General features: G+C 30.7%; 1 protein-coding gene across 6 annotated transcripts in view; it reads right to left on the reverse strand.

The window, feature by feature from the left end:
• Positions 1 to 25,631, reverse strand: part of osp (outspread) — a 302,097-nt gene that overhangs the window by 146,607 nt on the left and 129,859 nt on the right. For all 6 annotated transcript variants that reach the window (XM_065499376.1, XM_065499373.1, XM_065499375.1 and 3 more), the window contains exon 3: positions 18,612 to 18,692. In XM_065499376.1, coding sequence (XP_065355448.1) covers positions 18,612 to 18,692 — 81 coding nt within the window. The remainder of the gene's footprint in view (positions 1 to 18,611; positions 18,693 to 25,631) is intronic.

The raw sequence follows: 25,631 nt of genomic DNA on the forward strand, positions 1-25,631 counted from the left end.
TATACAGCTATAATGTGTTTAAGCTTATATAATGTTCATATACTTACATACTCCTCTCAAGAAACAATAACAACAAAATATATTAAAACTAAGTATTAAATTACTTTTTGGTTTTAGCTGAAAGCTAAACAATAATAATAATAACAACAACAAAAAGCAGATTGTATATGACAATAATATAAGCATTTACGTCAAAAGTAAACCAAAATATTTCAACATGAGTGATTTATAAATTGTTATATACAAGATACTCATACGATTTTGCATATACATATATAGAAGATCATAAAGATGCAGAAGAAGCTGAATACATTAACAAGGAGGAAGAAGACGAAAACTATTATAAAATATTTATTTATTTTTTTACATATGAAAATTCAAACTTTATTTAACTAACGGAAACCTATTTTCTCAACATTAATACCAGAGTTATTGTTTTGAAAGGTAGTATGTAAATAGTTTTCATTTCATAAGGAAAACTAATACATTTATGACATAGGAAAGATAGTAAAGTATATTGAAAATGTGGGGAAAATCATATAATTGTGTATAATATATTTCACCTCAAATACAAAACCTTTGTAATACTCACTTAAATTGAGTAGGTTTGTTTTTTTGTGTATGATTTTGAGGAAGTGTCTATGGAACATGAATTTATGTTAAATAGTTGTTAGTTGTTATATGATCACGTGTATCATTTTCCGTAACACTGTTTAATTGTTAATAGTCGTATGTACATGAGTGTTAATATTTATTGCATGATGTTGTTGATGTTGAGACATTGTTATTGTTGTTGGCGTTTTGCGACATTTCTGTAAACACCTACTTTTTTTTGCGCTGATGTTGTTTTGTGTATTTTTACTTAAAACCTCCTTTACACAATGTCAACATTTTTACACCATAGAAGTTAACGTGTTGATTAGACAACATTGTTTTGACCTTATAAAGGGTGTTTGGTATAAATTAAAATAAAAATATTAAAATTATAGAAAATTTTAAATAATTTGTTTGTTAACTATTTCAGTTGGAAAAGAGTATTTATGGCAATTTTAGTAACAATTAAATAATGGAAAAATAAGTTGTTAGATCAACATTAACAAGTTTATTTAGCACTATAAATTAAAAAATCAATTTAATTCCCATTTATATAAAACTTGAGGTTAAAGATCAAACATTCACATGTAGTTCTCATACACATTGTTTGTGTCTTAGAATTAAAAATAAAAGGTGCCTTACTCAATGAGCCAATTGTACTCATTTTATCTTCAGCTACGAACATAAACCACAAAGTAACCTACTCAAAGTTGGAAAGCTAGGACTCTTGACTTACCAAGTTATACAATACTAAATATTTACTCAGTATGAAAAGTGCCACGCCCACTGTTGCGATCCTGCTACTTTTCAGCTTGACTATTCACAATAATAACAAAGTGACTTAGAGAAAGATGATGGACTTATTAATAGTTCCCCGGAAATGTGATAGTTAATACATATCTGTTTTAAATGGAGATAACATGATCACTGTTCCGATCTTTTCCATTACAGCGCAATAGCTCACAGAAAGTATGCGGGAAGTTTTGCGTTACTTCTATAATTTGAAAAATAGTGCCGCTGAAGTACACCGATTGCTCACCAAAGCTTATGGTGAATGTGATCCATAGGTTTCAACGTGCGAGAGATGGTTTTTGCGGTTCAGAAATGGTGATTTTGACACGGAAGATAAATATCACCCAGCCAAAAAGATTGATGACCAATAACTGAAGGCATTACTCCATGAATATTGTTGTAAAACTCAATAAGAGCTTGCAAAATCATTAGGAGCTACTCAAACAGCATATTTAAAATGTTTGCGAGCAGCAGGATTCATCCAAAAGCATCGAAATTGGTGACCATACTAATTGAAGCCGTGAGACCTTGGAAGACCATTTTGCATATCCGAAATGATGTTTGAACGCTGTAAAAGAAAATCAGTTTTGCACCGAATTATTGCATTCCATGAAAAATGGATCCATTACGATCACTCGAAGCATAAGAGATAGTATGTGAAGCCCGGCCAACCAGCCGAATCAACACCAAAGCCAAATATTCATGGCGCTAATATAGTTCTCTGCAAAAAGGTCATATCTATTATGAGCTGCTGAAATCTGACCAGAACATCACAGATTCGTTAGAAGCGAGCATTGTTAATATTAAATCATGGCAAGGCTCGGACACATGTTGCAACACCTGTTAAAAAGTATTAAGAATGAAGTGGTTGGGAAGTTTTGCCTCACCCACCTTATAGTCCAGACCATGTCACGTCCGGCTACTGTTTCCTTCAATCGATGCAGAACGCTCTCTCGGGGATACTCTTCACTTTGGAACAGATTATCCGATATTGACTTGATTCGTTCTTGGCCTCAAAAGTTTTTTTGGCTCTGAATCCATATGTTGCCAGAAAGATGTTTAAAGGTCTTAGCTGACCATTTTCATTGAATAAATTTATATTGTACAAATGTTTCAAAATAAAAGCTAACATTTTAAAAAATCCCGCATTTTTAAGTCATACACCCATTAAAATTGGACTGTGTGTGGACCTGCGATGAGGACTAATTGTTGGGATAGACCTACGATTAGGATAATTTGAAGACTTTTTGGTGAGGCCAAAATAGGACTATTTGTAGACATTTTATTGAAGGCCGATTAGGAAGACTTAGAGAGCTACGATTAGGTCCAGTTTCAATGTTCAGTTCTTTACATTATTTTTTTACGTTTATTATAACATTGTTTCTGCTTTTAATGTCTAGGCCTTATAATAAGTAAATAAATCTTATAACTAAACAAATATTGTTCTCTTAGTGGAAAATCATTTTTACTAAATTACACTCAAATTAGATGAGTGGTAAATCAGCTCTACGTAGCCTTGATCTATATTGAGTTACTGCAAGTATGCTTGCGAGGGGGTTCAGACGATGATGTAATTTTTCTAAATTCATTCTTGACCAAAGGCAAATTTAAGTCTCTGTGGATTTTCTCATTTCTTAAGTACCATGGAGCTCCCGTCATGGTTCTAAGAATTTTGGATTGTGCCCTCTATATGAGATCTAACTGGTATTGCTTGCTGTTCCCAATAATTGGATTTTGTATGTCCAAATTGGTTTTAAGACCAAATTGGTAATCCTGTATAGACTTTGCAGTTATGACTTAATTTCTATTAATGGTGGATTAGACAGTGTAAATTAGAAGCTTTTAGTTTCATGTGGAGCCGCTTGACTTCTATGAGCCAAATGCAAGTAAAGAATGTATCTAAATGAATGCCAAGGTATATAATATGATCAGACTGTGGGATGTTCACACTGTTTAATGTCACTGGTGGACAACTTCCCCTCCTAAGTGAAAACGTTATGTGGTTACTATTGATTTCATTTACTTGTATTATCCAATTTTTAAGCAACGCCTCCACACGTCTGAGATAATTATGTAGGGTTCTAGATGCTATATTTGAGTTTACATGAGAACTAAGAATTGCAGTGTCATCTGCAAAGATGGAAATGGTTAATTCTTCGGACTTGAGCAAAGCAGAGGTTTATAATATTTACTGGGTTGATCCTAGATCATATGATCACAAATTCGCTTGTCACACAATCGCCGCACTTTATCCAAAACAAACGATCCGATAGGTAAGACTCTAGTATTTGTACTAGAAGACAGTTGTCATTTTATCTTGTGTATTAGACCTTTATGCCAAACTTTGTCACATGAGAACTAAGAATTGCATAGTCATCTGCAAAGGTGGAAATGGTTAATTCTTCGGACTTAAGCAAAGGTATATAATAGGTATAGGGTTGGTCCTAGAACACTACCCTGAGGTACACCAGCATCATCTGGTAGGTTTCCAAACATGTAAGGTGTACTTAAATCATATACTGGAGATTTTCTTAGTTTAAGATGATCTTTTGTGATTTTCTGAACATCTTCTTGCTAACATTGATTAGTTCAGAGTCTGTTTCTATGCGAACAGGTAAATCTCCTAATACAAAATTATTTGTTGAGGGGTTTGCTTTACATAACCACTTTCATTTGAAAAGGGAGCAAAAATAAATGGTATTCAACATTCATAGCCACTTAACATTATTTTAAACTTATTTTGCATTTTCAATTACAGGGTACTAATGTGACCGACCTTGACCAACCACAAAACACCATAAAACTTCATGTTTTACAAGTAATTAATTGCAAATTATTTTTTTTTATTTCTCTCCAACAATTAGAATTTAACAAATAATTTAAATACTACTTGTCTTCATCTGTAGCCAGTCATATAAATCCGCTGCTTAAAACCACTGCATTCAGACAAAACAAAGCCATGGAAATAAATTGTTTAGGACGGGTTTTTTTCCTATTTGACATGCGATTTGATATGATTTTCGTGTTTATAATAAAATATAAACAAAAATGATTTAAAACTTGTTGCAAAATGCTTGTAAATCATTTAATCAACACCTACATTTTTCTCAAAATACACAAATTGGAATGGAATCAAGCAGTGAACGAGTATGAATGAGCGAGCGACCGAACAATGTGTCAATTTTACAATTTACATATTTGGGTGTAATGTTAAACTATTTAATTAAATTGAAATGAATTTATAAGAAATGAAAAAATAACAACAAAAAGATTATGTATTGAAAAAAAAAAATAACTCAATGAAATAAATTAATTGTAAGGAAATAAAATGTTTAAAAAGGCCAGCATAAAAAGAACTTACAAGGAAGTGAAATAGAACTGAATGGCAACTTATATGCTTCTTTGGAAGTTCAAGTGAGAAATAGCTTAAGCAAGAATGAGTTTAACACAGTTTTGTCGTATAACTTGTAAACGATACATAATACTGCAGCACTATACTGTGATTCTTTGTAGCGGTTTACTGCAGTCTCTGTAAACTTACATTTACTAATTTGCTGTCTGCCCAATTTAAAGGTGTGTTTTGTGTTTGTTTAACAAAATGTAACTATTATTAAATTTGTTATTATAAATCTCCAACAAACACCTTAAATGACTGCATGTTTTCGTATAAATGTGTTAGGGAATTATATGGGATTTCTTGTTGTTTTGTTTGCGAATAAATTTACAATAAAACTTGTGATTTGACAGTTTGAAAACAAACTGCAAACTTATAAAACTATACATCATTTAAAGAATAACAAACAGTGGGTGGTGATGGGTGTGTTTGATTTTCAAAGTCAAGTAAATCATTCAATTGTAAACAAATCTTAAGGTTTAGTCATAGTTAGGAGTAGGAAAAAAAATTGTGAATTAAATTGTTAAGATGAGTCAAAATAGGGCCAGATAAAATATGTATAACTAACTATTGATTTAATTCAACAATTATAAAATTGTGTTTTATTGATGGACATTTTCTTTGATAGTAATTGTATAAAAAAGGTTTATTTAGGAAATTTTTGTGCATTTAGTAACTAGATTGATAAAATCGTGATTATAACACGTTCCATTCATATAGAATTATTCACAAGGCAGCAGGGAAAAATTACTAACTTATATCTGTTCTTTAAAACTACTGAAATATTAGTGTTTGGTATCATCACAAACATAATTGGTATCATCACAAACGTAATTAAATATTCAATACTGTAAAATTATTCGATGTATGAAATGAGAGATTTACAATAGATCGCGTATATTTTGAACAAGGTATTTGTTTTTGTCATTTTGAAGAGTACATAACTAAGGTTTATTCGCAGTTAGTTGCTGTACATTATTAATGTTGTGTCAACAAAGCGTCACATGCGGGAAGTTATGCTTTACATCTTTAATTTGAAAAAAAAGTGGCGCTGAAGCACATGTTTGCTCACCAAAGATTATGGTGAATCGGTTTCAACATACGAGATATGGTTTCTGCGGTTCAGAAGTGGTGATTTTAACAAGGTAGACAAAGATCTCCCAGGCCAGACAAAAAGGTTTGTAGACCAAAAATTGGATACATTACTCCATGGAGATTGTTGTCAAACTTAACAAGTGCTTGTAAAATCATTGGGAGCTACTCAATCAGTACACAGAGAAAACAGATTCTTGGTAGCAACCGAATTTGTAGCCAATTGAATAATTTTGACTTAGTCAACGAATTTTACATTTGTGGGTACAAAATTTTCGTTGCTTCAACTGAAATTCTTTTTTATCAACTGACTATCTGTTGTAGAACAGAAAAATTCTGTGTTTTCTTTGTGCAGGATTCATCCAAAATTGGGTACCATACGAATTGAAATTGAGAGACCTTGTAAGACGATTTTGTATGTCTGAAAAGCTGCTTAAACGATATAAAAGAAAATAATTTTTTCACATAATCATTACATGCGATGACAAAGAGGAAACGCCCAGACATGATAACGCTCGGCCACATATTGCAATACCTGTTAAAAAGTATTTAGAATGAAGTGGTTTGGAAGTTTCCCTCACCCGAGTATACGATATTGGCTTGATTCGTTTTTGGCCTCAAACATGAGCAGTTCTTTTGGTATATGTAAAAATAACTAGTTATGTCGCTGATAAAGTCAGGTGCTAGTAAGATAACTGATGTTTGGTACACGCAGAAAAAAAATATAATTGGGCATGGTTGCTGTAACCATTTAAATAGTGTTGCAAGATTTTTAACTATATTATAGTCACAGTAACCATTTACATGTTTGTGGTAACCATAATATGGTTAATTTATGATTCACATGATTGTATCAACCATATATATGGTTACAGTAAACAAATATATGTTTGTGGCAACCATATTTATGATGAATAATTTTATCATAATATGTTGTTCTCAGATTATGATAAGCCTTAAGCCGAGAGCAACATAATATAAGTCCTTCATCATATGAATGGTTGTCACAAACATATATTTGTTTACTGTAACCATATATATGGTTGATACAATCATGTGAATCACAAATTAACCATATTATGGTTGACACAAACATGTAAATGGTTACTGTGACCATAATATAGTAAAAAACTTGTAACAATATTGAAATGGTTACAGTAACCATGCCCAACTATATTTTTTCTCTGCGTGTAACCGGTATTCGTGAGAAGGGTATATATAAGTTTGTCATTCCGTTTGTAATTTCCACAATATAATTTTCCGATCCTATAAATTATATATATTCTGGATTCTTATAGATAGCGGAATAGATATAGCCATATCCGTCTGTATGTCTGTTGAAATCAACTTTAAGAAGACCCCAAATAACTTACATACACGATTCATACATCAATATCTCCGGAATTCTTCCGGCTCGGTTGCTATTTAATATCGAGAAAATCGATCCACAAATGGCTGAGATATAAGGACCCATTTTTGACCTATATCTGGATTACTAAGTCATTAATATAGACGATATGGATATGTAATGATAGATATTTCAAAGACCTTTGCAACGACGTATATAAGACCATAGTAAGTTGGACCTACAATGTGTCAAAATCGGCAAAATATTTTTTAACTCGCATTTTTTTTCACCAAAAGTTTTTTTTACGCTAAGTATTAAAAAAAATATAAAAAAAAATTTTAAATTTAAAAAAAAAAATTTAAAAAACAATTCCAAAAAAAAATTTTCCCCAAAAACTAAATTTTGTTTACCTAAAAATATTTAAAATTTTTATTTTGAAGTATAATTTGGTGAAAGGTAATAAGATTCGGCACAGCCGAATATAGCTCTCTTACTAGTTCTATTAAAAATTTTCCCAAAATTCAGCCAATATTTGAACCACAATTTTCACTATGATTCATTTGTTAATTCTCATAATTTACTAATGTTGGTTAAGACCATAGAGCGGAAACTAGAAAAAAACTCAAACAAAAAAATTACTCAAAATAATCACACATACGAGTGTTGTTTTTGTTTTCACATAGTTTTTTCTACTAATACATTCTCACCACTTTGGTTTCTGACAACTGAGTTAGGTCTTTGACAGCAGAGTTTCCGCTATTCTCTATTGTTAAGACAATGTGTGAATGTTTGTTGAGAATTTTGGGCTGGAGAGAACATTGGACCATTCTTCTTCGAAAATGAGGCAGTGACTGTTACTGGTGATCTCGACATGATAACAAAGTTATTTGTGCATACATTGGATTTTATTGTTGTGGATTCTACATGACGTTGCAATGTCATGTATCCTGTGAAAACGTTAATTTCCTGGTTATGTAATCTCTCGTATGTGGCAAGGACATTATTATACTAGGATGTACAGAATTCAGTACTGCAAATACTTCAAGGGTTATCACCCGGTTTATGCATAAACTTAAGTTAGTATGATCATAAAATTTCCTAATAGCTATAAAAAATCTTCAACGAATTTATCTTTAACATGAAACTAATACGCATTTCCTTATAGAATAGCATTTTTTTCGAAAAAGAATATATGGAGTTTAAACAAATATATCACTCTTACTTCTTATCTTTCAACCAAAGTATTCTCTTTCTTCCTTGACTATTTACAAAGAAAGTTTCCTAACAAATAAACTATAAAGAAAATGAAAAAATTCTTTCAACATTTCTTAGTCAAAACTAATAAACAACCCACTATATGGTTAACTAACTCTTCTAACTATGCGACAATTATCAACTGCATGCATACAATATGCAAACAACATATGACCAATGATTTTTATCTTAACTCAAAGACAAACAAGCTACAAGACAAACGAATAAACATACTCGTACTATACCTAGAGTATAAAAAAAAAAGAATTTTATAAATAAATATTTTCCACCAAATGAAATTAAACAGCATGAACAAATATGTACATAAAATATAAAAAAATTAACCAGCCACTTCCTTGTTAACAATATGCCAAGAAAGTAAGAAAATAATAAAAAAAAAAACTAAAATAAAATAAAATTAGAAACCACATTCTCATAGATTTTAAAAATTTATCGTTTTGCCATTAGTCCATGGACGTGAGCTAAGAAATTGCTTATTTTTCCTAATTAACCAAGATAAGTGTAGACACAGTACAAAACAAAACAAAAAACATACGTAAGAGAATTAAGCTGAAAATAAGCAAATATTGTTGCTAATAAAATTTATATTTATAAATAAAAAGAAAATATATGAGAAAATTAATTTGTTAGCTACTGGCTTTTAAGCAGCAAAGCAATGAAGATATAAGATGCAAGACTTAAGACTTAAGACGTAGTTTGTAAATGTTATGAGCAAAAATCTATTAATTTTTGTGTGAAAATTTATGGAATATGCAAAGTGAAATTTAATATTAGTTTAATGTTTTTAAATATGTATAACGGCAACTTATTAAATTAATTAGATAAATGATTTAATATTTTGATTTTAAATAAAGTGCCATAAATAATAGAATATTTAGAGTGATTATTTATTCTAGCTACTTTAGTTTTATTAAAGTCAAATAAATATTTGCCATAATGTCATCAAAATTGCAGCGCATATGTTTATTAAGCATAAATTTTAAGTTATTTTCTAATTTAAACGGTATTTAACTTAGCACAGTTGGAAATTTTCATCCATGGTGTCTTATTTATCTTAACATATAAACTAATCTTGTCAATAGTCCAGACTTTATCATACATTCCTGATTTTATAAGTAAAATCAACAGGTTGTCAATAGTGTTAAGTAAAATGTAGTAATGACGGAAATGTCATACAGTTTTCGATGTTGTCCACCTGCTGGTATTTGATGCAATGTATTAAATAGAAAAAAAAATAGTCATCAAATTTTATATCTTATTATGGGGGGCTATGAGAACTTCAGGTGTAATGAAAAATTTCACACAGCTAATGGTACCACAAAAATCACATAGTCAATGACGATTTCTGTAACTTTTTAATGTTTTTATTAATGACTGCATTTGGCTTTTAAAGTTACATTTAAAGACGCATCATAAATGGACTATTTAGTCCCCGTTCCTTTCATTGTGTTGACGATTCCGAATCGATTTCTAGATATATGTCTATGAAAGTGATGAGTTGGAATTTCTACTGATCGTTTTATTTTCTCGGAGAAGTGATGATTTGAAGATGCTGTATGTCTGTAAGAATTGTGAGTTATTTGGAAGGTTTCTAGATCTACATATGTCAACGATCATATTGAATAGACAAATAAATGTAATTAGGGACGTTGAAATTTCTGCTGAACTTTTTATTTTCTCGGACTGTTTTCTTTTCGTGTGAAGATGCTGTATGTTTGTAAGAATTATGAGCTATTTAATGGTAGTTGAAGTTGTGTCGCTTATTAACGAAATCGTACATTTTAACGATTGAGACTCCAATGTAGTGCTGCTATTTCAAAACAGTGCATGTCGATTTTGAAATAGTTGAAGTTGATCTTCTTAATGTACTTTAGTTCAATATCAACTTGTTTCATGTGCTTTGTTTTAGCCGCCATTTTCTGAAGCGGAAATCCTCAAAAGATCAGGATTTTAATCATTCAGACGTCGAAAGTCAAAAGCCCTATCAACGGTGTAGCAGTTATGTTGAAACTGTAGGCAGCTGTTACGTTGAAAATGTAGAGATTGACAAAAACTAGAAAAAAGATACTGACGTTTTTTTTTAAATTCTACCGATAAAGAAAATTGGCGAATTTGTATGTTAAACTGGAAATTTTCAAACCGTTAGCATTCTGAAGTGTCGAAATACAAGACATGTCAACGGTGTAGTTAGATTTACGTGAAATGGTGACGAGTATATTGAAATTTCCTATAATTTCCTATAGTTTCCTATAATTGCTCCGCTTATCGAGAATGTGTATTTTAGAGGTCAAGACACTGCGTCAGTGTTGATAGTATTATATTGCTTATTATGATAATAATTAAGGTAATTACCTAATTTATTTCAAGATGAGCACTTTCTTCCACACAGTGTCTTATAATAAATCGATTCAATATTTTTTTGATGACTGAAATCTGACCTATTACTGATCCTGATTGATCAGGTGTAATTAGCTTGTTGATGCCTGAATGTATACTGCCAAATATCCAGCTCTCGAAATCTTCGGATCTCAATGTAAGTAAATAAGTCTAGTGGGCCAGATGACATACTAGCGCCGGTCTTGAAGCAGTGCTCTTCGATGTTAGCTTGTCCATTAGCAAACCTTTTCATACTGTGCCGGTGTAATTTTTAACGTCCCATAGCAATTTCATCTGCACTTCCCAAAGTTATGAAGAGTATGATAAACTAACATGTGGTTAACTATTTGGAATGCAACAATTTACTTAACGACCGTCAGTATGGCTTTCGTAGAAAACGTTTTACGGGAGACGTGCTAGCTTTCCTATTGGAAAAATTCCATTCACCATCATGGCTAAATTAAAATGGTGGCTCTACATATTTCCAAAGCATTCGATAGAGTGTGACATGGTGCTCTTTATCAAAACTTTTGGTGTCGTTAATAACTTCTTTTGATGTATATCGAGCTTTCTCAGATATCGCACTTAACGAATTCATGATAAATTCAGGGGAACGGCAAGGCTCGACAAACTTCCAACCCTATCTATTATTTTTCAGATAACAACAACATTTGCCATTCATGTTCATTCATTTATAGACCTGGTGGAGATTGTGACAATGAGGCAAAACATGAATGACCCACGCAATGTGGACTTCGTTTAAGTGTTCCGTCGATACTACAATGGAATGAGTTCTAATGAAATTAGGGAACTTATTCCTGATACTCGCAGATTTTTACATAATACACGTTTTTCATTAATAATATATCCCTTTGTGGTCGATTGGCCAGTGGACCGCACACCACACTACAGGAAAAAGTTCGTTCGTTAGCCGTACTTTCCGTATGTGAAACAAACTTCACGCTGAAGTTTAATGTAGGAAAGTTTAAATCGAGTATCCACAAATACTACTGTCTCTTTCCTCCCTTCCATAAACTATTTTCCTAGTTCCAACACATTGCTTTGCATGAGCAGGGATCATCCCCTGAGTGCTGGTCGAAGAAGAATAAAAAATTATTTTCAGGCGGATCCGGTCAACTCTTGCCCCCCCTACCTGGTTTGATTTTAAATTTCATTCTTAGAATGAATCGTTGGCGATATTTTATTTCGAATACAAAGAAAGATGGGAGTGACAACCAGAATAATCTAGCTCAATAAGGATTTGTAGAGGACACAACTTGCGATAAATCTAAATACATTCAATCTTAGAAACCTCATTGTAGTCATTACTGGATACTAGCATATATGTGTTCATTCTCAAGAGTTAAGAATTCCATACAACGACTTCTATAGAAGTTTAAATCACGAGGAAGAAAAGAAGACTACTGAATATCTTCTCTGTCACTGTCTGCCTTTTGGAGACATCAGACCAAGAATTGGTCAAGAAATACTTACTGACAAACCAAGATGTGATTTAACATCCACTCCTTCAATAGAACAACATGAAACATAGGATGAATAGGGTGATGGACACAAACTATCACAACGGGACCCAAGTGAGCTATGCATCGGGAGGCTGCCAATTAAACATAACCTATCATTGACTGCGGATGTTGTCAAATTCTACTATAAATACGTCAAATATGTGCAATAATATTCGAATATAATGAAGAAAATAAAAAGACTATGTGGATTTGGCTATCCTCACTTACAAATTAGGCTCCATGCTTTGGGAGTCGAATGCATTAACTTTATTTATGAAAGTCTACAGATTTAAGCAAAACTAGGTGTATTTGGCAATTCTTGTTTGCATAGTAAGCTCTCCATGCAATGTGATTAGAATGCTTGTCAAAATTTGTCTTGAACGATTGCGACTTTCTTGCTTCTCTTTATAAGTTAATCTGCGACCTAAGTCTTGTGAAACTCTTCATAGAACAGGTTGTCATTATCGATCCAGCTTAAAATATTTTCGCTTTGAAAGCCTCTTGGCGTGACCTTTTCGCCGTAGCTGGTAGTAGATCTATAAAATTACAAACGAGGAGGATCGTATATCAGTGCATTTCAGTATATCAGAGACCGTATTCGATATCGAGTAAAATTTATCGTAATTTTCTTATTTAAGATGGTCTTCGATATCGAGCAAGACATTTAAAACATTTTATATCGAAATTATTTTTCGATACGAATCATTTGATCACAATTCCGGTATTTCGGCTCCTGCTTTCATAAAATTCTGTCTAGGTTTTGAGGTAGACTTTGTTATGGCAACAACTACTACTTCCTGTTGAGTTTGTGGGAAATTGGAGTTTTTATGAATTATTTCGTAATATTTAATAAACATTAAACGACTGCACCAATTCACCAGTAATGGTTCATGCTTTATGATATGAATTCATGAAGTTTCTGAGATATTTTTACAAATCATTGCTACTTTCGTGCTCAGTTTAAAGTCTTTAAATGGACATATGCCTTTTAAGGAAGTGCCGATAGACTAGACGAAAGGGTACCCCGATATACTAGACGATATTATGCTAGGCTATCAATCTGGAGTTTGGGGTTCGATTACCGCCACATACTCTAGCTGTATATACAGACAAGAATAAGCTTCGCAGTATGTCTTTGTTAAAAAAAAAAATGTATTTTGATTGTTATGGAAATCTTCGTGGAAATCTTCTTTATTCTAGTTAGAAATGGCTCAAAGTAGGAGCCATGAAGCGGACGAAAGTTTCAGCATTCATAAAATTGTATCTAAATAAGCACTATGGATATTGTTAACCTGCAACTAGGTTAAGAGGGACTTGTTATGTAACTAGTTCCTAACCCCTAGAATGGTTTTAATAGCTTAACATTTTTAAATTTATCCCGTAATTAAACCAGCTAATTGATATGTTATTTTTTAAGTCATGGGACTAGTGTTCTTTTGTATCGAAATTTATTAGAAATCTGGGAAAGTAATTCACCATTTGCGTCATCGACATTAAATAATCTAGAGGCTCAATAGATTGCAGAATGAGGGTATGTTGGCAGATAGTTTTCAGGCATCGATCTCCATATACGTTCTCACTGCAATTTGATCTTCGGAAGGAGCCGTGTATTGGTCAAAGTATGTCAATTCAGCGATATCTATATCAATTGAAAGAACTCTCTCCAACAGTGGAACTATTACAACTACAAACTCACTATACCGAGAATGTTACAAGAGCGTACCGTACAGTTTTTTTACTCAAAAATGTATTAAATGCAGTTGCCAAATATTGATGCCCTCTACAAAATAGGAGATTGGTTGGATGTTTTATATAGAAGGTCATTTGAAAAAATTTAAATTGATACTAGAGCTACCACTGAATTAATCTTAAACTGTTTCATGAACATCCGGTATTGAAACAACTATTAAAAAAAATATGAAAAATCTTACATCACTTCTCTTAATAATCTAAAAATAATAAAAAAATCCAATAACCCAAAACTCCTCATCATAAACATTCCTAAGCTAAATCATATCCATAGGTATTTAACAATTTTGCTCCACAATTCTAAAATTCGCACTTTACATCCTTTACAGATCTAAAAGATAAACATAATTTCTAACGTCATTTGAAAATTTTTCAAATTGGCAGCAGTACGTACACTCATGCATACCAAGCAGCCAAAAACAAAAAAATGTACATAAATGCAACAAAAAAGAAAAAAACAAACAAAAAAGTATTATAAGCAATAAATGTTAAAAACAAATATGCATAAAAAACAAGTTTATAATTTATGTGTTTTTTAGTTATTCTCCTTTACGCAAACGCCAACTTGGCCAAGTCTCTAGTTTGCAATACACCTTAACAATTTTCATGTAGCCTGATCATCGTCATCATGAGCATGATCAGCAAACAAATATGACCATAAGCTTTAGACAATATGACAAGGAATTTAAAAGATATTTTAGGAATAGACAGTGATGGCGACAAACATAGTTTAACAAATTAAACAATGGAAAATTTAGTTATGGATATTTTTTAATGCGAGTGAATACACTCCACTCTTGTAGTTCCCTGCAATTGATTGAACTAGTTCTTCCTTTTTAGGCATATTATGGAAAATAACTAGTTCTCTATTTAAAGTCTCCTGTGCTATTTATTTCCTCTTATCTATTTACAAAAATAGATGTAGGAACAACAAAAAAGATCTTGAATGCAAACAAAAAAAACTATCATAATCGACAATAAAGATGGAGATGGCAAAAAACACGCTTGAAAATGAAGAATGAAGAAATTCATTTAAAAAATAAACACTTGTCATTTATGTAGAAGACGACGAACAAAAAAAAACTATCCTGCAGAAAAAGATGAATATGCAGCTAAAAGCTGAATCTGAATCTAAAGAAAATAAACTGGCTTTTTTCCTCTACAATTCTTAAGAAAGAAAAGAAACGACAAAAAAATTATACCATCATAATAATCATCATAATAACAATAAAACTGAACTGATGCTTATCTGGGGTACGTGCAAGACAAACAGACAAACAAATAAACATAAATTCTGTTTTAAATATGTTTGCAGTTAAACAACAAAAAAAAAACTTTCTTTAAAAATAAAAATTTTTTTCGAGAAAAAAAAATATGGGTTGACAGCTTATGTCAACACGCCTTTCATGTAAAAAAACAACACAATTTTTGTCAGACAAATGTAAATAAAAACAATTAACATTTCAAATAAATAATAATAAACAACCAAACCACAAAATATTAATAATATGTATAAAGAACTCGATTTCTGAACACGATCCACAACAACCAACAAAAAAACATGTGTTACGATTAAAATCTTTGAAATGTAGAGCACATAATTTCAGACAAAACGTTAAATGTGTTCAACATTTTAGGAGTTATTTTGATGAACAAAGTTGTAGGTTTGTTAATTTTAACTTAAATTACTTAATTTGTATTTATATGAACTAAAATTTAGGGCCTAACCTTGATATACATAAGTATTTAAATCCTATAAATAAAACTATAGGCCATAGAGAATAGACGTAGAGTGGAAACTCTCCTGTCAAAGACCTAACTCAGTTGTCAGAAACCTAAGTGGTGAGAAAACTATGTGAAAACAAAAACTACACTCGTATGTATGATTATTTTCTAGTTCCGCTCTAAGTTTCTCAATACTATAGGCTAGAGAGAGACAAATGGACCACAAATTCAGTGGTAGATCAGCTGTACGAATACTTGTTCGGGTTCTTGTAAGTAATCTGGCAAGCTGGGTTGGTTTGTGTTGCAATTTCGAGATGTTTATCTCACAAATTTTTCTAAACTTATTTTTTAACAGTGGTACTTCTAAGTCTCTATGAATTTTCTGATTTCTTACATACCACTGTGCTTCCTTTATGATCCTAACAATTGGCTAGGATCTTCTGTATAATATCAATACTGGTTTTAATAATTGGATTGCATATGTTCAAAATAGTATGTTCATAATTTCGATTGTTAGTTGATTAGCCAGGAAAGTTAAGAAGCCTCTAGTTTTATATAATGACTCTTGCCAAGTGAAGGTAATCAAAGTGTGAATGTTCATGTTCATAAGGTGGACAGATTTCTTTCCAAAGTGTAAACGTAAAGTGTTTACTTTTTAGTTTATTTACTTGTATTCTCTAGGTTTTCAACACGTCTTTAAAACATCTGAGGTAATTGTAAAATTTTCTAACTAAGATTAGCTGTGTCAGCTTTGATGTCATAGTCTCTTGTCCTTTAGGTTTGAATCTGTCAATATTAGGTATACGACCTTTATGCTAAACTTTGTGCGAGATCTTAATATATATAACCGAACAATATTATGTTCTCTCTATAATAATGTCTTGGTTTTTTTAAACATCTAGCTTTTAACATGGTTTTTCTATTACTATTATATACAAAGGTAATATGAATTGTAAGATCTCTTCCAATTCTCGTATATCCAGATGTTACGAATCATATATCCTTCCATTTGATTTATTTTTTATACCCACTATTGGTTTTTTCACATCAAAACATTTGTCGCAGATCCACATTAGTATATATATATTAGAATGTATATATATTCTCGGTCCTCATACGCTGTGTCCGTCCGTCTATATGTCTGTCTGAAGAAAATACGATAGCGTCCAAATTAAAGGAGCTAGCTGACTGAAATTACATTCTGTTCATAAGGCTTGTTTAGTATTGAAAATGGGAAATATCGGTCCCTGATTTCACCAAGCCGCCATAGAAATGTCCCCTCCCAGAAATACTGTTGCAGCAGTCATAATCCTAATCTATATTTTGATCACTCAATCCAACTTCCAAGAATTTTGATTTGAATTATGCCAACTCTACGTAGTTAATATAAAAATATTGGCATAATCGGGAAAAAGTTTTAGAATATAAAAAATACTATTCGAATATTTCCGATGCTGGTCGAGATGACGCAGCATTGACTTTGTTTGTTGAAATATTCCTTCACTGTGAAAGTGTCCTGAAAACGGAATTGTCATATGGGCGTTTATTGCGTACTAACAAAGCATTGGTTTTTTTGTTGCAAAAGTGCTTTTATCCGAACTCGCTTACCCACAGTTTAAATAGCTCAGGGAATTGGCATGCTTCGCTGACGACAAAATCTAGTATGGTCAACCACTTCACCAGTGTCTACAAACAATTTATCGGCACGATAAACAAAATTACGTGTAATGCATTAAACACATTCAAGACAGCAGGCTACCAACTTCAATCTGTCAAAAATAAAATGCACACGTTTATATGGAGACGATTATTTTAACGACAGCACAGCTACACGGCCACACGACTACTCATGCCGATGTAGCCGAATTAGGCTAATTTCTATTTTTATCAACTACAAAACAGAAATAGTGTTGCTAATATAATAAAAAAATGTAAATCAAATTAGTGCTTAAAAAAATATATTTTTTTTACTTAATTAAGAGAAGTTTCTGATAACCATATTGAAATAAATTAATAACAGGTACATAATTAATTATAACCATATATATATTTTTACTCAAAATAATTGTTTCAGTCTTAATTACTTTGGAATTTTCTACGGTTATTTTTTATTAAAGTGGCACCACTGAATTATTAATCAGCTGTTTACTTTGTAGCTGTCGTCTTTAAAATAATTCAGTAGCTGCCACACGACTACAACTGTAACCAGCAGAATTTGTGTTCGTGTAGTCGTGTAGCCTGTTGTCTTGAATGTGTTTAATGCATAACCCTTAGCGACAGCAATGATCGCAAAATATCGCCTGTTTTTATGATATATTTATTTAGACCAAAAACGTTGAATGCGTAAATGAAGCATAAATGTCACTTACCAAAATTTATAGAGAAGACTAGTGTAAGATCAGTATATTTCTTACAGTAGGAGCAATAATAATTGTACCAGAACTTATGACAGTCCTAGGTACTTTGGATCACTATTATTTTTTTATGATTGGGATTTACGTGTATCGTATTTGGGACACTCAAATTCATTTTATTTTGTATGCTTAGATTTTTTCGTGCATCATATTGTTAATTTTTCCACTAAATTTTATCATTAAGAACAAATTCAATATATATTTGAAACTTTTGAGTTCAATAAACCTGATTCGTTATTAAAACGTTATTTAAACAAGAAATGTTTGAGGAAGACGTCAATATGCCTAAAATAAATTTAACTATTTAAAAATATATATTTAAAACCTACCTTGGTTCTGTAGAGAGGATTGCTGAAGTCCCAATCTGGTGCAACGAATAAATAACCGCATTTTGAAACTTTGCGAGAAGCCTGAAAATTATGAAATAAAATATTTATTAGAATATTATATAAAGTTAAGTTTTTATGTCTAAATAATAAATAACAATCATCATACATATATTTAGGACAGTTAATTAATGTTCCTATGTGGAATCCCGAAAACCATAAAATAAATAAACTTCCTTTTAACCTTAAATCTGATAATCTGAATCGGCTGATGAGCAAATGTCGGGAAATGAGTACCAGTTTGAATTCATAGCATAGTTTAATGATCGCCACTAATATCCCCCAGAGACCGAACATGCTCTGTTATTTACCTGAGAACATTAGAAAGAAAATGCTTAGCAAGTTATTAAAATCAATGTTCTCTTTCTGACTAACACTGGTTTAGAGTAGAGGTAGCATAAGACAAAAATATTTCATTACAAAGTTGCTAATTCAATATTATAAGTATCATTGAATTCCTATATCCAATAACACTTGGACTATAAGATATCATTAAAATTGATATTTCGTTTAAATCTTGCTACAGCTGAACTAAGTACTTTAACATGTTAACTTTCCATTTTTTTTATAAATAGTTTTTAAATATTTTTAAATAATTATCTTAAATATAATTACTTTGTTTTTGTAAGCCCAAAGTATTTTTAAACTAATAAATCACTTTATAAAAATTGCATCAAACAGCTGCTGTTGCTGCTCATAGCACCAGTAGCATTTTCTCATTGTTAGCATTTTTTCAGCAGCTTCTGTTTTGCAGTTTGTTCGAAATTAATTTAAAATTCAAAGTAGCGTAAATTACACTTAATAGACCATTTTAAATGATTTTCACATCGTTTAAGCTGTAACAAACTTATTTTTTAAACTTCATATAACTAAAACAAAGTAATGGCAGTAGCTGTAGTAATAATTGTATAATAATTATAAGTGATTATATGTTAAAGAAGAAATAAAAAAAAAATATGCATGTAATTATCAATTTGTTTCACTTTGAACCCTTTGGGAAATCAATGACTACAATATGTTGGCAATGTTTAGCTGTCAGGGAACCAAGTTTTTGTTAAATGTTTAAGGGAAATTTTTTAGCTGTTTCATGGTAATATAATTAATCAGTCATTAGAAAGGTAAAATGTTGTTGCTTAGAAAGTTAGGATCACTTGTGTGAAAATTTACAAAATTGTCTGTATGGCTGGCTACTGTGTTTCAGTTAAAGGTTTTTAATGGTTAAGTAGCATAACATTTTAAATGTGATTAATTTACTATAGAAAAATTGTTTGCAATTTGAAAAGTAATTTAATAATGAACTCAAAATTTGAATACATCCTTGTATTTTTTAAAGGCATATCAATGATAAATCCATTTACTTGTGGCCTCAAAGGTAAAGTGTGTTTTAATGTTTGGTTATGAAAATATTCTATAAATCGACTTTCGACATCGACCTTTCGTTTACGTTAAAACCACGATTAAGTTGGAATAAAACCGCGAATAAGTTGGAATAAAACCACGATTAAGTTGGAATAAAACCACGATTAAGTTGGAAAAAAACCACGATTAAGTTGGGATAAAACCACGATTAAGTTGGAATAAAACCACGATTAAGTTGGAATAAAACCACTATTAAGTTGGAATAAATCCACGATTAAGTTGGAAAAAAAACCACGATTAAGTTGGAATAAAACCACGATTAAGTTGGAATAAAACCACGATTAAGGTGGAATAAAACCACGATTAAGTTGGAAAAAAACCACGATTAAGTTGGGATAAAACCACGATTAAGTTGGAATAAAACCATGATTAAGTTGGAATAAAACCACGATTAAGTTGGAATAAAACCACTATTAAGTTGGAATAAATCCACGATTAAGTTGGAAAAAAAACCACGATTAAGTTGGAATAAAACCACGATTAAGTTGGAATAAAACCACGATTAAGTTGGAATAAAGCCACGATTAAGTTCGAATAAAACCACGATTAAGTTGGAATAAAACCACGATTAAGAAATAATCGGGAACTAAACCACGATTAAGAAATAATCTGGAATTAAACCACGATTAAGAAATAATCTGGAATTAAACCACGATTAAGAAATAATCCGGAATAAAACCACGATTAAGAAATAATCTGGAACTAAACCACGATTAAGAAATAATCTGGAACTAAACCACGATTAAGAAATAATATGGAATTAAACCACGATCAAGAAATAATCTGGAATAAAACCACGATTAAGAAATAATCTGGAATAAAACCACGATTAAGGAATAATCTGGAATAAAATCACGATTAAGGAATAATCTGGAATAAAGCAAGATGAAAGAAAAAAAACACTTTTATTTGGACTTGTTGGAAAAATCAAATTTTTTTTCAACTATAGAACCCAGATTTATATATGAATGTTGATGAAATTTTAAGCTTTTATGAGTTTCCATATATTTTAAAGAGATTCCAGCTTTTAAAAAATATCTGCAAATACTCAAAGGAAGACAGACTTTCAATAAAATTTAACACAATGGGACCAAAAAGCTAGTCACCCTAAAATGTGAACAAAATTTAATTTTTTTAGGACAAATTATAGTTTTTTATTGTATTATTAATTATGTGTATGGTATTTACATTACTTTATTATTTATATTTTTAAAGCCAACAAAATATAGATTATCCTGAGAATTTCAATTAATTTTAAGTGGGCAGTTCAAAAAAAAAACAAAAATTCCCGCCAATATCTAAATCAATTTATCAATAATGAGTCATGGTACCATAAATCATGCACAGAATTATAAAAAATACAACAGTTATAAGTCAGTAAAATGTATTTTAATAATCTAACTTTAAATCACTATTAAAGTTCGTGTTTGAAATCTTTTTTGACATTTAATGGAGTATTTTTTTTTAAAAGCTTTCAGAAAACACTTCAACTAATGTTTAGCCAAAAAGTTGGAACACTAAAGACATTTTGGTGAGTTACCAGTTTTACGATTAAGTCATAAATTTTCTCTCATAAAAACTCCAGTAATTACATGCAATTTTGTTTTGGCAAGTATGTTTTTGCTTCTAAAAAATTGTAATTAATTTTAATATTTTTTTATCTTAATTAATAAATAAAGTTTATCAATTAATTAAGTTCACACTGTTAACTGGGTTAAGAAAAATAAATTAACAAAAAAAACCATTGAGACAATACATTGAGAATTAAAAGACCAAAAATATGAAACTAGAGTGGGTAACGTAGCAATAAACAATGGAAAATATAATTTAATCTCAATTCAAGTACATTAAACTTTTAATTTTAGATTTCTCTAAAGTTGACATAAGGCACGTGTAGTGCCAGTTTTTGTAAGAAATTCATTTTAATTATTAAAACCAAAAAACAGTAGCTGTTAGGAGTGTTCAAAGTTTAAACCAATTCTGTTCTTTTAATTCCAAAATTATCCACTGTCCACAATTTTTGTTTAAACGTGATTGTTTTGATAATAATAATGCAGAAATTACCAAAAAATTTAAAAAAATCACACACATTACTACCAAAAACAAAAATGTATCTATAGTTATTGACTCATGGTTGTGGTTTATTTGCCATAAACATTTTTAAACGTTTTGCCAAATAAATTATGGCAAAAAACACAAAAAAATTTAATTTAATGATTGCTAATAATGGGCGCCAAAAAAACTCACATATTTGTTGGTTTTATGGGTCATGAACAGTAGCAGTTGGTTTTTGTTTATTTGACAGTCTGTCTGTCTGTCCGTCCGTCCGTCTATGTTGTGGGAGAATTTCTTTGAAATCTTACAAATATGGTCTGAAGTGCAGAACAAGACATGAACAAATAATTTTTGTTAATAATTTATAACATGTGTTACCAGTATTTTTTGGACAATGGAAGTGCTTTTTGTAACGAAAATTTTATATTTAAAAATATTGATTTTTTCGTAGAATTTTGGCAACAGAATTAATATAATTTTTAAGAAGAAAAGTACTTGAAAAGTTTGTTCGAAGATTTAATTAAAAATATTTTGAATATAAATCAGTGGTTGGCACAAAGGGAAGCACTTTCTTTCTGTGATGTTACGGAACCAGCTATTGATTATGATTTTTGTTTAAATTATATCAAAATATTGGTCATAGAACCAATACCTTATATTTATTCTGAGTTCTCATACCATTTTAAGACGATATAGCTTTGTCCGTCTGTCTGTCTGTCTTTCTGTATTTCTGTCCGTCTGTCTGTCTATTGACATTAAAAATGGACAATATCGGTTCATGTTTTAACCAAGCCCTCAAATAAACAATATAATTTCAGAATAATTATTCCAGGGGGACTACTGCTTGAGAAGCCATAAATATATTGATTATGCGGAAATTCTAGTACAGTTTTTCACAACTTAGTTCTAAGTTCTTTGAAATTATAATGTAAAGTATAACGAATATCGGACATAATTTGTCTCTAGTCCCCTTACAAGGTCCCCTCAGAAAATGACTTGAAACTGACTCGTTTTTACCTAATATCCTAAATTTGTTCGGTTTTCTTTTAGGCTTATCAAAACTATTTGTTTTTTTTTATTCACTTGTAACTCTTAATACTAAAACAATTTATGCCAAATATTTAGAGAGTTGTGCCATATTTCCATTAGGTGTTGGCAATTTATTTCTAAAATTATTGCTTGTCTTTTATTTTGTATGTTTTTCTAGTTAAGTGCTTAACATGCTGAGTTTCGTTCGACCAACAAATAAAAAACCATAGATATGTTTCTATATCTTTACTTTTATCTCAAGAAAACACCAAAAAAAAAAAAATCGCAAATCACATAAAATAAAGTCTACATTAAAAATTTTTACTTACGGGTTTAATAATCACCGGCTGTTTTAAAGTTTTGTTTGAGTATTTTTTTTTTTGTGCATTTGTTTTATTAGTGAAAGCATGTAAAAAGTTTACAAAAGAAAATAAATTGTTAATTTAAAATTTTATAGGCGTTTCATTATATAATTTAGCTAGATACAAAGTAAACTTCAACAATTGAACTTTATATTTATAATCACTGTATTAAATTAATGACACGCAAATGTTACAATTTAATTAAAACTACTACTTGGCGGTTTTCAGCGCAAAAATTTCAAACAAAAAAACCTTACCACAACTGCAATAATAACTATTTTGATTTAAAGATGACATTTAGCTGACATTAATACGATGAGCGGGAAAAATAACAACCGCAGCCCCCAAATGGAAAAGCGCCAAAAAAACAAAAACAACTTTGGGCAACTAACTAGTTTTTTTTTATGGCAACTAATGTTTTGCTGTACAAGTTTACTTTGTGGTTTCGAAAACTAAAACTACAAAAAATGTTTAGTAATAATTGCAGAGATGTTGGTTGGATGAATGAACTTAAAGGAAAAATTTAAGCTACTTGCTTAAAACGTAAAACGAAGATGAAGTTAAGAAAGAAACCCCAAAACATTTGATAAATTGGAAAATGTCATAAAAGTCACGATTTGTTTTAGGTTGAGCAAAATACAAAACAAAGGAAAATATACCAAAAAAAACATCTAAATACAAGAATTAAATAACACTATATAGATGAGTTAACTACTGGTTTATGATGAAGTTGTTGTTATCTAATACTTGTAATATTACATTAACTATATAGTTGAGATTTAACAAAGAGCCTTAAGGGACCTACCATGTATTTCATAACGTTTATGAGAAGAAATATGTTTAATAAATTGTTCATGTTTTAGGGAAATGAGCTTAATATAATGTTAATGAAGAGGTTAAATATGTAAGATAAATTTACACAATTTTCGTTTTGTATTAAATATACATATGTACATAAATATATCAAATTTTTGTAATATTTCGTTCACAGGAGGGGATAAAGTTTGTCAATATTTCTTGTTAAAAGAATGCAAAATTTTCGAAATGTTACACTCATGACTTATCTTTGTTTTTACTGTAAAATATTTGGTATTAAGATGTCAAAAATATTGTTCGTAATGCTGAAATCCTAAAGATATTGCTACGAAATTGCATTATCAATATGAATTTGACGGCTACTTGCAATATTCATCATGTTTATAAACATTTCGATCAGCAGAATCTTCTACTGATCAACAATGTAGATAACGCGATGTTTATAAGTAAAACAGCATTAACTGTTAAAGCTGCTAATATTAACTAAAAGATCTAGGCGATCGTTGTGGAAATAGAACATTCTAGTTTTGTCCGTTAGATAATTCATGAAACTACTAGAAGATGGCAGTGTGTATATAAATAGTAACAGCGAGTTGCAGAGCATTTTGACTACTCTGCAACTCGTAGGTACATACTGTTAGATTTAATATCAACCGTATTACCAGTGTATTCGTGTAAATTATAAAGTGTGTTTATTAAAAGAGAGTAATTATATAAATTGTTGTGTTAAATTATGTAACTAAAGAGTTGTTACAATTTTGAAACTATTGATCGCTTTTATTTGCAATTAAAGTAATACAGTTTATTTAAAGGAAATACACCACCGTTTTGAAAGGCAAAAGCAAAAGCTCTTGTGTATAAGAAAGCTTTCTGCATTATTAAAGTTACGTTTTTTAAACTCCACTAGTTCTTTTTAGAACTTTTCAGTTTTATATAGTATTTGCAAGATATCCAGTCAACTATGACCGGATCTGAATGTAGGGTACACTCATTACTCTCATCACTTTCGATAACTATGAGGCACATATCTGTGCTGGTGTCATTGATAACTGGGCACTGTATTATTGGGCGGCACAGTGACTGGGTATCGAATATAATGAGAAGGAGGTTGTTAATCAATTATAGTACAATATTATCCGGAGGAAACTAATGATCTTCATACGATAAACTATGAACAATTACTACAACTTGACCGAATATTCGGTTCAGATTAAGCCAAAAAAAAACAATCGATCTATCCAATAAATTATGAAATATTAAGGGAGATACAAGAGTAAAATAG

This window comes from Calliphora vicina, chromosome 2 (genome assembly GCF_958450345.1).
Source record: "Calliphora vicina chromosome 2, idCalVici1.1, whole genome shotgun sequence".
Lineage (NCBI taxonomy): Eukaryota > Metazoa > Arthropoda > Insecta > Diptera > Calliphoridae > Calliphora > Calliphora vicina.